Raw genomic sequence first — 14,749 nt, 5'->3', positions numbered from 1 at the left:
GCTTGTTGTAAATAATATTTCAAATGACTTAGATGATAGAAAGAATTGCGCTGCCATGTTTGTAGACTAGTCAAAAGCTTTTGATACTGTAGACCAGGGCTGCCCAACCCTTTTCCTGGAGATCTACTGTCCTGAAGGTTTTCAGTCCAACCCTCTTCCTGGAGATCTACTGTCCTGAAGGTTTTCAGCCCAACCCTTTTCCTGGAGATCTACTGTCCTGAAGGTTTTCAGCCCAACCCTTTTCCTGGAGATCTACTGTCCTGAAGGTTTTCAGTCCAACCCTTTTCCTGGAGATCTACTGTCTTGAAGGTTTTCAGTCCAACCCTTTTCCTGGAGATCTACTGTCCTGAAGGTTTTCAGTCCAACCCTTTTCCTGGAGATCTACTGTCCTGAAGGTTTTCACTCCAACCCTAACTTTGCATATCTGATTCAGCTAGTTAAGGTCTTGTTGAGCAGCTAATAAGTAGAATCAGGTGTGTTAAATTACGGTTGGACTGAAAACCCACAGGACGGTAGCTCTCCAGGAAGAGGGTTGGGCAGCCCTGGTCTAACCAAACCATAATTTCCAGCTAGCGCTAAACTAACTCCTCTCCAGCTAGCGCTAACCAAACCGTCATCTCCAGATAGCACTAACCAAGCAATAATCTCCAGCTAGCGCTAACCAAACCGTCATCTCCAGATAGCACTAACCAAGCAATAATCTCCAGCTAGCGCTAACCAAACCGTCATCTCCAGATAGCACTAACCAAGCAATAATCTCCAGCTAGCGCTAACCAAACCGTCATCTCCAGCTAGCACTAACCAAGCAATAATCTCCAGCTAGCGCTAACCAAACCGTCATCTCCAGATAGCACTAACCAAGCAATAATCTCCAGCTAGCGCTAACCAAACCGTCATCTCCAGATAGCACTAACCAAGCAATAATCTCCAGCTAGCGCTAACCAAACCGTCATCTCCAGATAGCACTAACCAAGCAATAATCTCCAGCTAGCGCTAACCAAACCGTCATCTCCAGATAGCACTAACCAAGCAATAATCTCCAGCTAGCGCTAACCAAACCGTCATCTCCAGCTAGCACTAACCAAGCAATAATCTCCAGCTAGCGCTAACCAAACCGTCATCTCCAGATAGATAGCACTAACCAAGCAATAATCTCCAGCTAGCGCTAACCAAACCGTCATCTCCAGATAGCACTAACCAAGCAATAATCTCCAGCTAGCGCTAACCAAACCGTCATCTCCAGATAGCACTAACCAAGCAATAATCTCCAGCTAGCGCTAACCAAACCGTCATCTCCAGATAGCACTAAGCAAGCAATAATCTCCAGCTAGCGCTAACCAAACCGTCATCTCCAGATAGCACTAACTAAAAAAAATAATAATAACAAAAAAAAATAAAAAATTGCACTAACCAAAACATCATCTCCATTTCATTTCCATTTTTTTAAAATTAGTGTACTGGAGCGCCAAGTCTAGGTCCAAAAGGCTTCTTAACCTGTAGCTCAGTTGGTAGAGCATGGCGCTTGCAACGCCAGGGTTGTGGGTTCGATTCCCACGGAGGGGCCAGTATGAAAAATGTATGCACTCATTAACTGTAAGTTGCTCTGGATAAGAGCGTCTGCTAAGTGACTAAAATGTAAATGTAAAATGTTAACAGCTTCTACCCTCAAGCCATAAGACTCCTGAACAGCTAATCATGGCTACCCGGACTATTTGCATTGCCCCCCCACCCCATCCCCCTCTTTTACACTGCTGCTACTCTATTTATTATTTATGCATAGTCACTTTAACTCTACCCACATGTACATATTACCTCAATTACCTCGTCTAACCTGTGCCCCTGCACATTGACTCTGTACCGGTACCCCCTGTACAGTGGGGGAAAAAAGTATTTAGTCAGCCAACAATTGTGCAAGTTCTCCCACTTAAAAAGATGAGAGAGGCCTGTAATTTTCATCATAGGTACACGTCAACTATGACAGTCAAAATGAGGAAAAAAAATCCAGAAAATCACATTGTAGGATTTTTAATGAATTTATTTGCAAATTATGGTGGAAAATAAGTATTTGGTCAATAACAAAAGTTTCTCAATACTTTGTTATATACCCTTTGTTGGCAATGACACAGGTCAAACGTTTTCTGTAAGTCTTCACAAGGTTTTCACACACTGTTGCTGGTATTTTGGCCCATTCCTCCATGCAGATCTCCTCTAGAGCAGTGATGTTTTGGGGCTGTCGCTGGGCAACACGGACTTTCAACTCCCTCCAAAGATTTTCTATGGGGTTGAGATCTGGAGACTGGCTAGGCCACTCCAGGACCTTGAAATGCTTCTTACGAAGCCACTCCTTCGTTGCCCGGGCGGTGTGTTTGGGATCATTGTCATGCTGAAAGACCCAGCCACATTTCATCTTCAATGCCCTTGCTGATGGAAGGAGGTTTTCACTCAAAATCTCACAATACATGGCCCCATTCATTCTTTCCTTTACGCGGATCAGTCGTCCTGGTCCCTTTGCAGAAAAACAGCCCCAAAGCATGATGTTTCCACCCCCATGCTTCACAGTAGGTATGGTGTTCTTTGGATGCAACTCAGCATTCTTTGTCCTCCAAACACGACGAGTTGAGTTTTTACCAAAAAGTTCTATTTTGGTTTCATCTGACCATATGACATTCTCCCAATCCTCTTCTGGATCATCCAAATGCACTCTAGCAAACTTCAGACGGGCCTGGACATGTACTGGCTTAAGCAGGGGGACACGTCTGGCACTGCAGGATTTGAGTCCCTGGCGGCGTAGTGTGTTACTGATGGTAGGCTTTGTTACTTTGGTCCCAGCTCTCTGCAGGTCATTCACTAGGTCCCCCCGTGTGGTTCTGGGATTTTTGCTCACCGTTCTTGTGATCATTTTGACCCCACTGGGTGAGATCTTGCGTGGAGCCCCAGATCGAGGGAGATTATCAGTGGTCTTGTATGTCTTCCATTTCCTAATAATTGCTCCCACAGTTGATTTCTTCAAACCAAGCTGCTTACCTATTGCAGATTCAGTCTTCCCAGCCTGGTGCAGGTCTACAATTTTGTTTCTGGTGTCCTTTGACAGCTCTTTGGTCTTGGCCATAGTGCAGTTTGGAGTGTGACTGTTTGAGGTTGTGGACAGGTGTCTTTTATACTGATAACAAGTTCAAACAGGTGCCATTAATACAGGTAACGAGTGGAGGACAGAGGAGCCTCTTAAAGAAGAAGTTACAGTTCTGTGAGAGCCAGAAATCTTGCTTGTTTGTAGGTGACCAAATATTTATTTTCCACCATAATTTGCAAATAAATTCATTAAAAATCCTACAATGTGATTTTCTGGATTTTTTTTTCTCAATTTGTCTGTCATAGTTGACGTGTACCTATGATGAAAATTACAGGCCTCTCTCATCTTTTTAAGTGGGAGAACTTGCACAATTGGTGGCTGACTAAATACTTTTTTTCCCCACTGTATATAGCCTCGCTACTGTTATTTTATTTTACTGCTGCTCTTTAATTATTTGCTATTTTAATTTTTTTCTTAAAACTGCACTGTTGGTTAAGGGCTTGTAAGTAAGCATTTCACTGTAATGTCTACACCTGTTGAATTCGGCGCATGTGGCAAATACAATTTGATTTGATTAAGTAAAGCTACATGGTCCCAGACCTGTTTGTGCTGTTTTCCAAAAAGAGTTAGCATGACAGATCTGGGAGCAGGCAGGCTATGAAAACGCTACCCACCAAATCACACGTATATCAACAGAAAAAGAACAGGCAGCCGTTGGGACAACAAAGGCCCATAGCTCGAGGGGTCCTCACCTCACCTCTCTCCACAGAGCATGCACGAACGCACACGCCAGCGTTTTTCTCCTGTTCAGCAGGAAAAGTGACAGTCAGCATTCCCCCCCCCCCCCCCCCCTTTCCCCAATGCAGGCTGGGGCTGGCTCAGAGAGAGCTGAGAGACTAAACTGAGCTAGCAGGGGCAGGGAGTGAAGCCAGTTCAGCCCAGCAGAGCCACAGCAGACGACACCGACCGGATGGAGCCAATGACAGCCCAGCCAGGGTAAGAGGCCCAGGACACAGGACTCCGGTGGTCAAAGAGGTAGGTTTGGACTGACTGAACCAAACAAGGCCTTAGGGTCATAAAAGATGTTATAACAAAGTAGTTATCAATTAAAGACAGAGAGAGAGGGGCCGCCATCGGCAGACCTGGCTCTCAAGAGAAGACAGGCTATGTGCACACTGCCCACAAAATGAGGTGGAAACTGAGCTGCACTTCCTAACCTCCTGCCAAATGTACGACCATATTAAAAATACACATTTCCCTCAGAATACACAGACCCACAATGAATTCGAAAACATACCCAATTTTGACCAACTCCCATATCTACTGGGTGAAATAGCACAGTGTGCCATCACAGCTGCAAGATTTGTGACCTGTTGCCACAAGAAAAGGGCAACCAGTGAAGAACAAACACCATTGTAAATACAAACTATATTTATCTGTTTATTTTCTCTTTCATACTTCAGCTATTTGCATATTGTTACAACATTACCATTAATATAAAATCTGAAATATCTATATTATTTTAAAACTTTTGTGAGAGTGTAATGTTTACTGGTCATGTTTCATTGTTTATTTCCCTTTTGTTTCCTGTCTATTGAAATTGAATTGAAAGAAGAGAGAAACCAAGAGAGGGAGAGAGAGACAGTAGTGCAGGAGCTGCTCTGTCCCATCTATCTAAACCCCTTTTAGTTAAACATCTATATTTACTCAGGATGATGTACTACTCCATGTCCACAGTCAGCCAGGATCTCTACCCTGTCCACAGTCCCACACCGCCAGGATCTCTACCCTGTCCACAGTCCCAGAAAGCCAGGATCTCTACCCTGTCCACAGTCCCACACCGCCAGGATCTCTACCCTGTCCACAGTCCCAGACAGCCAGGATCTCTACCCTGTCCATAGCCCCAGACAGCCAGGATCTCTACCCTGTCCACAGCCCCAGACAGCCAGGATCTCTACCCTGTCCACAGCCCCAGACAGCCAGGATCTCTACCCTGTCCACAGCCCCAGACAGCCAGGATCTCTACCCTGTCCACAGTCCCAGACAGCCAGGATCTCTACCCTGTCCACAGTCCCAGACAGCCAGGATCTCTACTCTCTACACAGTCCCAGACAGCCAGGATCTCTACTCTCTACACAGTCCCAGACAGCCAGGATCTCTACCCTGTCCACAGTCCCAGACAGCCAGGATCTCTACCCTGTCCACAGTCAGCCAGGATCTCTACCCTGTCCACAGTCCCAGACAGCCAGGATCTCTACCCTGTCCACAGTCCCAGACAGCCAGGATCTCTACCCTGTCCACAGTCCCAGACAGCCAGGATCTCTACCCTGTCCACAGTCCCAGACAGCCAGGATCTCTACTCTCTACACAGTCCCAGACAGCCAGGATCTCTACTCTCTACACAGTCCCAGACAGCCAGGATCTCTACCCTGTCCACAGTCCCAGACAGCCAGGATCTCTACTCTCTACACAGTCCCAGACAGCCAGGATCTCTACCCTGTCCACAGTCCCAGACAGCCAGGATCTCTACTCTCTACACAGTCCCAGGCAGCCAGGCTGGAATAGACTACTGGACATGCGCTCCCTCTTCTTCAGAGCTGCATACCAAAAATAACTCTGCGGCCTTGTTGCCCTGGTCCGGAGTGACTGGGACAGACCAAACAGATACAGTACTGGTCCGGAGTGACTGGGACAGACCAAACAGATACAGTACTGTTCCGGAGTGACTGGGACAGACCAAACAGATACAGTACTGGTCCGGAGTGACTGGGACAGACCAAACAGATACAGTACTGGTCCGGAGTGACTGGGACAGACCAAATCAGGTCACGTGACTAGCTGGGCGGCAGAGAGGACAGAGATAGAGGCAGCAGACATTCTGCTGGACCCAGTAGTGGCCAGGCCGGTAGTGCGGACAGTGGCCAGGCCGGTAGTGCGGACAGTGGCCAGGCCAGGGCACAAGTAGGAATGCTGATCTGGGATCATTTTGGGATTTTAGATAGAGTGAGAAAGAGTGAAAAAGAGAAAGGGAAGAGAGAGAGAGAGAGTAGGAGAGAGTAGGAGAGAGAGAGAGAGAGAGAGAGAGAGAGAGAGAGAGAGAGAGAGAGAGAGAGAGAGAGAGAGAGAGAGAGAGAGAGAGAGAGAGAGAGAGAGAGAGAGAGAGAGAGAAGAGAGAAAGAGAGAAAGAGAGAAAGAAAGAAAGAAAGAAAGAAAGAGAGAGAGAGAGAGAGTAGGAGAGAGAGAGAGAGAGAGAGAGAGATGTAAACATATGTTTCCCATGCCAATAAATCCTTTTGAATTGCCAGCCATTCTGAATGACCAAGGAGAGAACAGGTACTGGGGAGAGATAAGTAACTGATAATTGACATCAGCAGTGAAAAATCTACAGTCACTTGATTGTCTGCATCAAGAGGTAATCACAGTTCGCATCCCAAATGGCACCCTATTCCCTACATAGTGCACTACTTTTGACCAGGGCCCATAGACCTATGGTCAAAATTAGTGCACTATATAGGGAATAGGGTGCCATTTGGGCTAAACTACAGTAAATGGGCTTGGAATGAATTGGAACAGTCAGAGCCCATCATCACAGCCACTGATTTAGTCTATAGTACAACTTGTCCTTTCCCTGTCTGTTCAATACATACAAATCAAAGCAAAATCAAATGTTATTGTTCACATACACATATTTAGCAGATGTTATTGTGGGTGTAGCGAAATGCTTGTGTTCCTAGCTCCAACAGTGCAGTAGTATCTAACAATTCACAACTACACAAACAAATCTAAAAGTAAAAGAATGGAATAAAGAAATATATAAATATTAGACGAGCAATGTCGGAGTGTATATATATATATATATATATATATATATATATATATATATATATATATATATATATACAGTGCCTTCGGAAAGTATTCAGACCCCTTGACTTTTTCCACATTTAGTTACATTAGAGCCTTATTCTAAAATTGATTAAATGTTATTTTTTTCAGCAGTCTACACACAATACCCCATAATGACAAAGGGAAAACAAGTTTTTAGAAATCTTTGCACATTTGTAAAAAAATATTTACATAAGTATTCAGACCCTTTGCTATGAGACTCGAAAATTGAGCTCAGGTGCCTCCTGTTTCCATTGATCATTGTTGATATGTTTCTACAACTTGATTGGAGTCCACCTGTGGTAAATTCAATTGATTGGAGCGACCTGAAAATAGCTGTGCAGCGACGCTCCCCATTCAACCTGACAGAGCTTGAGAGAATCTGCAGAGAAGAATGGGAGAAACTCCCCAAATATAGGTGTGCCAAGCTTGTAGCGTCATACCCAAGAAGACTCAAGGCTGTAATCGCTGCCAAAGTTGCTTCAACAAAGTACTGAGTTAAGGGTCTGAATACTTAGGTAAATGTCATATTTCTGGTTTTTACAAACATTTCTGAAACCCTGCTTTAGCTTTGTCATTATGGGGTATTGTGTGTAGATTGATGAGAAAAAAGGAAAACAAATTAACCCATTTTGGAATAAGGCTGTAACGTAACAAAAATGCGGAAAAAGTCAATGGGTCTGAATAATTTCCGAATGCACTGTACGTCTCGTGTCTGAGCCGTTTAATTGCCACTCCACTTTGTCTCTGTGCTGACGTTTTGCCTGTTTGATTGCCTTACAGAGGGCATAACTGCACTGTTTCTATTCAACCATCTTTCCAGTCACCTTGCCGTGGTTAAATGCAGTGGTTTGCACTTTCATGCTGCCATCTATCCACAGCTTTTAGTTTGGGTAGGTTTTAATAATCACAGTGGGAACAACATCCCCTATACACTTTCTGATTAACTCAGCCACTATGTCAGTGAATACGTCAATGTTTTTCTCAGAGGCAACCCGGAACATATCGCAGTCCATGTGATCAAAATGTTGAATAGACCTTAGCACGGGTACTTCCTGTTTGAGTTTCTGCCTATAGGAAGGGAGGAGCAGAATGGAGTCGTGATCTGATTTGCCAAAGGGAGAGAGGGGAAGGGCCTTGCAGCCATCACGGAAGGGAGAGTAACAATGGTCGAGAGTTTTTGAAGCGCGAGTACTACAGGTAATGCGTTGATAGAATTTCTGTAATGTTTTCCTCATATTTGCTTTGTTAAAGTCTCCAGCTACAATAAATGCGGTTTCCAGTTTGCACAAAGTACAGTTCCTTGAGGGCTGTCGTGGTATCAGCTTGATTGGGAATATACACGGCTGTGACGATAACTGAAGAGAATTATCTTGGGAGGTAATACGGTCTGCATTTGATTGTGAGGTATTCTAGGTCGGGTGAACAAAAGGACTTGAGTTCCTGTACATTATCACAATCACACCATGAGTAGTTAATCATGAAACATACACCACCGCTTTTCTACTTCCCCGAGAGTTTTTATTCCGGTCTGCGTGATGTACTGAGAACCCAGCTGGCTGTAAGGACGGGGACAGTATATCCGGAGAGAGCCATAAGAGTCCCTGATGAGAGATCCTCGTCTAATTAATTGTCCAGGGACTGAATATTAGCGAGTAATCTACTCGGAAGAGGTGGATGGTGTGCACGCCTCCTGAGTCGGACTAGAAGTCCACTCCGAATACCTCTTCCCCGCACACGGTGTCTTGGAGCAGCCTCTGGGATAAGTTGAATTGCCTTGGGGGGTACGAACAAAGGATCCAACTCGGGAAAGTCGTATTTCTGGTCAGAATGCTGGTGAGTTACCGCCGCTCTGATATACACAAGTTATTTCCGACTATGTAATAACACAAAAAACGTTCTGGGTTAATAAAGTAAGAACTAACACAACAAAATACTGCAAAGTACCATTTATTTTTCAACAGGACAATGACCCAACACACCTCCAGGCTGTGTAAGGGCTATTTGACCAAGAAGGAGAGTGATGGAGGGCTGCATCAGATGACCTGGCCTCCACAATCTCCCGACCTCAACCCAATTGAGATGGTTTGGGATGAAAAGCCATATCTCAGACTGGCCAATAAAAATAAAAGATTAAGATGGCCAGTGCTGTGCTTCCCTTTGTAGTCTAATAGTTTTCAAGCCCTGCCACATCCGACGAGCGTCAGACCCGGTGTAGTACGATTCAATCTTAGTCCTGTATTGACTCTTTGCCTGTTTGATGGTTCGTCGGAGGGCATAGCGGGATTTCTTATAAGCGTCCGGGTTAGAGTCCCGCTCCTTGAAAGCGGCAGCTCTACCCTTTAGCTCAGTGCGGATGTTTCCTGTAATCCATGGCTTCTGGTTGGGGTATGTACATACGTTCACTGTGGGGACGACGTCATCGATGCACTTATTGATGAAGCCAGTGACTGATGTGGTGTACTCCTCAATGCTATCTGAAGAATCCCGGAACATGTTCCAGTCTGTGCTAGCAAAACAGTCCTGTAGCTTAGCATCTGCGTCATCTGACCACTTTTTTATTTACCGAGTCACTGGAGCTTCCTGCTTTAGTTTTTGCTTATAAGCAGGAATCAGGAGGATAGAGTTATGGTCAGATTTGCCAAATGGAGGGCGAGGGAGAGCTTTGTATGCGTCTCTGTGTGTGGAGTAAAGGTGGTCTAGAGTTTTTTTCCTCTGGTTGCACATTTAACATGCTGGTAGAAATTAGGTAGAACTGATTTAAGTTTCCCTGCATTAAAGTCCCAGGCCACTAGGAGCGCTGCCTCTGGATGAGCGTTTTGCTGTTTACTTATGGCCTTATACAGCTCATTGAGTGCAATCTTAATGCCAGCATTGGTTTGTGGTGGTAGATAGACAGCTATGAAAAATATAGATGAAAACAGCATGATGCTGCCACCACCATGCTTCACTGTGGGGATGGTGTTCTCAGGGTGATGAGAGGTGTTGGGTTTGCGCCAGACATTTTCTTTGATGGCCAAAAAGCTCAATTTTAGTCTCATCTGACCAGAGTACCTTCTTCCATATATTTGGGGAGTCTCCCACATGCCTTTTGGTGAACACCAAACGTGTTTGCTTATTCTTTAAGCAATGGCTTTTTTCTGGCCACTCTTCCGTAAAGCCCAGCTCTGTGGAGTGTACGGCTTAAAGTGGTCCTATGGACAGATACTCCAATCTCCGCTGTGGAGCTTTGCAGCTCCTTCAGGGTTATCTTTGGTCTCTTTGTTGCCTGTCTGATTAATTCCCTCCTTGCCTGGTCTGTGAGTTTTGGTGGGCGGCCCTCTCTTGGCAGGTTTGTTGTGGTGCCATATTCTTTCAATTTTTTAATAATGGATTTAAATGGTGCTCCGTGGGATGTTCAAAGTTTCTGATATTTTTTTATAAACCAACCCTGATCTGTACTTCTCCACAACTTTGTCCCTGACCTGTTTGGAGAGCTCCTTGGTCTTCATGGTGCCCCTTGCTTAGTGGTGTTGCAGACTCTGGGGCCTTTCAGAACAGGTGTATATATACTGAGATCATGTGACAGATCGTGTGACACTAAGATTGCACACAAGTGGACTTTATTTAACTAATTATGTGACTTCTGAAGGTAATTGGTTGCACCAGATCTTATTTAGGGGCTTCATAGCAACGTGGGTAAATACATATGCGCACGCACCAGTTTTCCGTTATTTATTTTTTAGAATTGTTTGAAACAAGTTATTTTTTTCCATTTCACTTCACCAATTTGGACTATTTTGTGTATGTCCATTACATGAAATCCAAATAAAAATCAATTTAAATTACAGGTTGTAATGCAACAAAATAGGAAAAACGCCAAGGGGGATGAATACTTTTGCAAGGCACTGTCCTGCCAAATTCTCTAAAACGACGTTGGAGGCGGCTTATGGTAGTGAAATGAACATTAAATTATCTGCCAACAGCTCTGGTGGATACTCTTGCAGTCAGCATGCCAATTGCACACTCCCTCAAAACCTGAGACATCTGTGGCATTGTGTTGTGTGACAAAACTGCACATTTTAGAGTGGCCTTTTATTGTCCCCAGCACAAGGTGCACCTGTGTAACGATCATGCTGTTTAAAATCAGCTTCTCACTAACATGGATGTAAACAAATTTCTGCACAAAATTTGAGATTAATAAGCTTTTTGTGCCTATGGAACATTTCTGGGATCTTTTATTTCATCTCATGAAACATGGGACCAACGCTTTACATGTTGCGTTTATATTTTTGTTCAGTGTACATTCCAACAGGACAATGACCCCAAGCATACATCCAAAACAACGCTGGAATGGCTTCAGAACAAGACTGTGAAAGTCCTTTAGGCCCCCATCCAAAGCCCAGACTTGAATCCCATTGAAAATCTGTGGAAAGACTTGAAGATTGTGAGCATCAGTGAACAGCAATCTAACTTAAAAGAGTTGAGAAAATCTGCAAGGAAGAAAATCCCCAAATCCAGATGTGCAAAGCTGATACAGACATACACAAGACGACTCAAAGATGTAAATCGCCGCCAAAAGGTGCTTCTACAAAGTGTTGACTCAGGTGTGTAAATACTTATGTAAATGAATATATTTCTGTATTTCATTTTCAATACATTTGATACAATTTCTAAAAACATGTTTTCACTTTGTCATTATGGGGTATTGTGTGTAGATGGGTGAGAAACAAATCAATTGAATCCATTTTGAATTCAGGCTGTAACACAACAACATGTGGAATAAGTCAAGGGGTATGAATACTTTCTGAAGGAACTGTATTTCCCCACAGATCACACAGGCCCACAAAGAATTTGAAAACAAATCCAACATTAATAAAAACTCCCATATCTGTTAGGCGAAATCCTGCAGTGTGCAATCACAGCAGCAAGATTTGTGGCCCGTTGCCATGAAAACAGCGGCAACCAGTGAAGCATAATTCAGTGAACCAATATTTATCTGTTTAATTATCTTCCCCTTACCATTTGTACTAGAACTATTTGCACATTGTTAAAAACACTGTACATAGCAGATATAAAACATTTGAAATGTCTATCCTTCTGAAACCTTTATGAGTTCACGCATGGTATGTCTGTCTACCCCTCCGACAGCCAGCAACAGGAGGGTTAGGGCAGGGGGATTCAACTCTTGATTCAACACAGCTGATTCAAATGATCAAAGCTTGATGATTAGTTGATTATTTGAAATCAGCTGTGTAGTGTTAGGTCAAAAAAACAAAACAAAAACGTGCACCCCTTGGGGTCCCGAGGACCAAGTTTAGGAAACCCTGCCCTACGAGGTCCGGAGCCGCCCGGGTTTCCGTTCTACCTGATAATTAATTGCGCCCAGCTGGTGTCCCAGATCTAAAATCAGTCCCTGATTAGAAGGGAACAAGGGGGGGGGGAAATGCAGTGGAACTGGCTTTGAAGTCCAGAGTTGAGTGTGAGGGTGCTAGGGGCTGGTGACCCTTCATCACTATTCCCCCTATACTACACCACACTACACTATGTCACCCTCTACAGCACACCTGTCTGGGTTCAAATAATATTTCAAATGCTTTTTAGCCTGCCTGGAGTGCCATATGGGCAGGGTTTGTACTTTAGGTACTTTTCTATTGGTTTGATTGCAACAGGCAAGCTAAATCAAGCATAGCTAGAGCGGCTAAGTATTTGAAACGACTTGAAACTAGTAATTGAACCCCTAGAGCCATTACCCAACCCCTACAGACCCTTGCATACTGGGCCATGTGACATGGTCCACCGAGTGGCGCAGTGGTGAGGCTGTGCCACTAGAGATCCTGGTTCGAATCCAGGCTCTGTCGTAGCCGGCCGCGACCGGGAGACCCATGGGGCGGCGCACAATTGACTCAGCGTCGTCCAGGGTAGGGGAGGGAATGGCCGGCAGGTGATAGAGCATGGCGTTTGCAACGCCAGGGTTGTGGGTTCGATTCCCATGGGGGGGTATGAAAAAAAATAATATGTATGCACTGGATAAGAGCGTCTGCTAAAATGAACAAAAAAAATAATAACGACTCAAATGTAAAATGGTCACAAAGTCACACAGAGACCCTCTACTCATGGTGATTGGCTGTTGGAAAACAAGAAGCAATGACATCACTTAGCTTATAGTGAATATCCACAATGATCCTCCTCCTCCACAAAAGCCCCATGATTTCATCAACCACCCATGCTGGAGTGAAATATGTAAATAAAAATGTGACTACGGTCCACAATGGAGGAGAATTCACCACAGATAGGCCTAACCAACGATAGTCGAAACAGAGTATGTAATGTCATCTCTGGCTGGAGCAGCCTACTACTACTAACGATCTAATACAAGCACAGAGACACTGATTCTGTCTGTGATACATCTAATGGTGAGAGAGTCTGTCGGACTAATTACGCAACTGGTACGATTCCTGTGAGTCAACCTGAACCTAGGTCAGTGGAGGGGATTTAGTGTTTTGATATTCACACACACACACACACACACACACACACACACACACACACACACACACACACACAATGGACGACCAATTGTCCACAGGTAGATAACAACAGTCAAATCCAAATCCAATATTGACCAAATCAGACATATTCTGCAAACTCCTATCATTCCTGTGAGTCAATGTGGGTCAATAATACTTGGGTCAGTGCGAGCTGATATTCACACAAGACTGAACAATAACAATTACACTAGGATCATGGACCCTCTGATGTTCAATAAGAGACATGTTTCTTTAAATCTTAGTTTCAATAGTACAACCTTGGTGTAGTGAAGGCCAGAAAAAGACACCAACAGAATGGAAGCGACGTCATTTCTAGAGAAAATATCCCTTAGCATGAAACTGTATTTTAGCGACTACAATTCGTAAGGTTTCAGTTAAACTGTTGCTGCTATACCACTTCTACGATAGAAAACACATTATTCGATGAGTATCGAACACATCTACAGCAGTATAGTGCAAAAAAAATAAAATATTTCCGATTTATTTTAAACACAATCATGCTACTCTGAAACTTTTATGAACTAATAATCATTTCAGCTTTAAAAACAAATGCGACAAGTTATAGGCAACAAATTAACCAGCGATTTTATGTCATGTTTTATGTCAATGTATTTAGTATATTGTTACAATTTCGCGTGTAAAACAAAGTTTTCCAAATCAACCAAATAACGGAGGCGATTAAAGTCATTTGCGTACCTTGGTAGCAGAGTATGCCGATGTTGTTGTTCATCTTGTCCAGGTACTGATAGTTCAGCAGATCCATTTTCGTAACAAGCATTTAACGGTTTAGCAAAAAGACCAGCTTTTTTGCTTCCAACCGAGTCGAGAGGAAAAACGACGCGACGGCAGTCAGTCTAAATGTACGTGGACTAGTCGATCGACACAGAGCAGCTAAAAGCCCAGCCTTCAGCTCAAGTTTTCTTCGCGCAAAATGATCTCATCGAATCAAGGTTAAACGCTTTAAAATAGTTACGGACAAAATTCAAAAAAGGAGTTTTTATAATACTTGTAAAGATTGTATAAAAGTATTTGTTCAGACAAAAAGGGTAGCACCAGTTCTTCCTAACCTTACAGCCAGCTGTAAAGTCGACCGCACTGACACGCAGGCTTTGCTCGGTATGACTCGAATGTCCACCCGTTTCCTCAGAGTAGGCTGCGACCACTGGGCATGCTTGCTAAATCCCGGGAGCTCCTCAAATGTCAGGGATTTTTTTTTTCACAAGATCAACCTTCCAAATGCAGAGCCAGCCAGGCCCTGTGAGGA

At 43.9% G+C, this 14,749-nt stretch overlaps 1 protein-coding gene across 1 annotated transcript in view; it reads right to left on the bottom strand.

Annotated features, from left to right (window-relative positions):
• Nucleotides 1-14,354, bottom strand: part of vgll4b (vestigial-like family member 4b) — a 70,723-nt gene extending 56,369 nt beyond the window's left edge. The window contains exon 1 of the mRNA XM_084167898.1: nucleotides 14,182-14,354. Within this exon, the coding sequence (XP_084024024.1) occupies nucleotides 14,182-14,263 (82 nt within the window). The 5' untranslated portion in view covers nucleotides 14,264-14,354. The remainder of the gene's footprint in view (nucleotides 1-14,181) is intronic.
• Nucleotides 14,355-14,749: the final 395 nt, after the last annotated feature.

This window comes from Coregonus lavaretus (assembly GCF_964263955.1).
Source record: "Coregonus lavaretus genome assembly, chromosome: 8".
NCBI classification, from domain to species: Eukaryota; Metazoa; Chordata; class Actinopteri; order Salmoniformes; family Salmonidae; genus Coregonus; species Coregonus lavaretus.
Note: the sequence above shows the minus strand (reverse complement) of the source record. Positions and strands in the feature narration are given on the sequence as shown.